Source organism: Sinocyclocheilus anshuiensis, unplaced genomic scaffold, assembly GCF_001515605.1.
Source record: "Sinocyclocheilus anshuiensis isolate Anshui unplaced genomic scaffold, SAMN03320099.WGS_v1.1 C32943028, whole genome shotgun sequence".
Classification (NCBI taxonomy): Eukaryota; Metazoa; Chordata; class Actinopteri; order Cypriniformes; family Cyprinidae; genus Sinocyclocheilus; species Sinocyclocheilus anshuiensis.
Window position 1 is genome coordinate 1 of NW_015621033.1, and position 1,826 is coordinate 1,826.

The window sequence follows — 1,826 nt, forward strand, 5'->3', positions numbered from 1 at the left end:
AGTGGTGGTCGTAGTCTTGGATGCACATGTCACACAAACGGCAGTGTTTACAGTTGTCCACTTGGATCAGCTGAAAGAAAATAGCTTGTGCAGTTTTGAAATTTGCATTTTGATAATAACAATAATAATACATTTAAAAAAATATATATATATATAATTGTTGTACATGAGTATTTAACATGGTTGGTTCAACCATACACCCCTCAAAAGAAAACATATTTAATGCTGTGAATAAATGAACTTCATCTCAAAATATGTCAGCAAACAGATTAAGATCCAGTTCTGATTATTATTATTTTATTTATATATATATAAAATTATAAAACATTATTATTTATATGAATTAAAATATTGATTTAATTATTATTTTAAACAACAAACAACAATAATATTAAATATAAAATAATTCAATTGATTTAACCATTCAAAAATAGTTCCAACCCTCCAAAGAAAACTATTTTGATCAAGTCAATTTTAAAAATCAGAAAAGAGATTCAGATACAGTGCTGGTCAAATAAGTGCTCACCTCACAGTAAATACAGAATCTGTCTGGGCTCTTTCCAGCTTCTATTAAGTCTCCTATGCTGGAAAACTTGGAATCAGTGTCAGCTTCTTTGAGTCGTCCTGGGTTCTGGTTTAAAACTTTCCAAAAAAGTCCAGCGAGCACACAAAAATGGACAAGTGAAAAATTTAAGAGGGTATAAGCTGGCCAAAACCGTGAGCGGTCAAGGAATAATTGACAAAACATCCAAAAGATTTCAACTTTTGAAAGAGGTTGATGACATAAGCTATCTGCAAAGGATATTAGGTAAAATTTTATAGAGAAAGCAAGCTATGGAATGAATTAGGCCCGCAGTCAGTGTTCCCAGGTAAACAGGGTTTGATAACCTAAAGTCCAAATGAAAAAGATTAAAAAAGGTCATTATGCAATCATCATCCTTTATATTAGCAGTGATAAGCAATGCAATTTCCAATCACAACCCTCTAACCTTTGAAAGCTGCTCAGTCTATGATATTGAGAAAGAATAACTTTTGCCATGCAGGGGAAAAGCACTGCAGAAAAGATAGCCCCATATTCACCAAGAGCCGCAGCTATAATGAGAACAGCAGCTCCGCTGAGAGACGGTAACAGCAGCATCCAGAAGTACATCACTGAAGAACAGACCATTTCATGAATTACAGCTGATCAATATCATTATACAACAAACCCAAAGGAAAAGAAACAGTGATACCATACGAGTCCTTAGGAATCAGATCTTTTGGTCGTTGACTGAAATGCATCAAAATCCTGGAGAGCTGCTGATGTCTACATAAATATTAGAGGAAAAAAAGTAGATATAATCTTATTCTGTTAACAATTTAAAATCCCATTAATGTTAAAGTAACAATAATCACAACAAGTAGAAAATACAATACTGCAATACTGTCAGTTGTTTTTTTTTTTTTTACATGTGCCCTACTTAAAACTAAACATTAATTGCAGTGCAGATTAAGTAAAGTATTCTTTGCGTTTTCTGGTTTGACCATGTAATTTTTTTAATTCAATGAATTTCAAAAAATATATACAAATATCCTAGTCTGTGACAAATCCGGGTTATATAAATAAATCGATTAATATAAATAGAGTCTTTACATTTTCATTGGTTCTCAACAGACCTAAATGTATTCCCTTGATTACAGAGGTCTAGAGGTGTGAGGCCAGTGTGGTTTCTCATGTGTAAAATGTGGAGTCCGGCACTCTTCAACAGTAGCCAGCACACCTCAATCATGCCTTTCTCTGCAGCCACGTGAAGTGCTGTCGCCCCCTGGTGGTCAACTGCCTCTGG

The 1,826-nt window shown here is 34.0% G+C and overlaps 1 protein-coding gene across 1 annotated transcript; it reads right to left on the reverse strand.

The window, feature by feature from the left end:
- Nucleotides 1-4: 4 nt before the first annotated feature.
- On the reverse strand, nucleotides 5-1,820 carry LOC107683115 (palmitoyltransferase AKR1-like; the record flags this gene model as incomplete). The annotated part of the gene is made up of 6 exons (XM_016479199.1): nucleotides 1,657-1,820; nucleotides 1,233-1,306; nucleotides 990-1,152; nucleotides 806-888; nucleotides 527-717; nucleotides 5-70 (listed from the first exon to the last, which is right to left on the reverse strand). Coding segments are annotated over exons 1-6 (690 nt in total), but the record flags the coding sequence as incomplete, so codon positions are not given.
- Nucleotides 1,821-1,826: the final 6 nt, after the last annotated feature.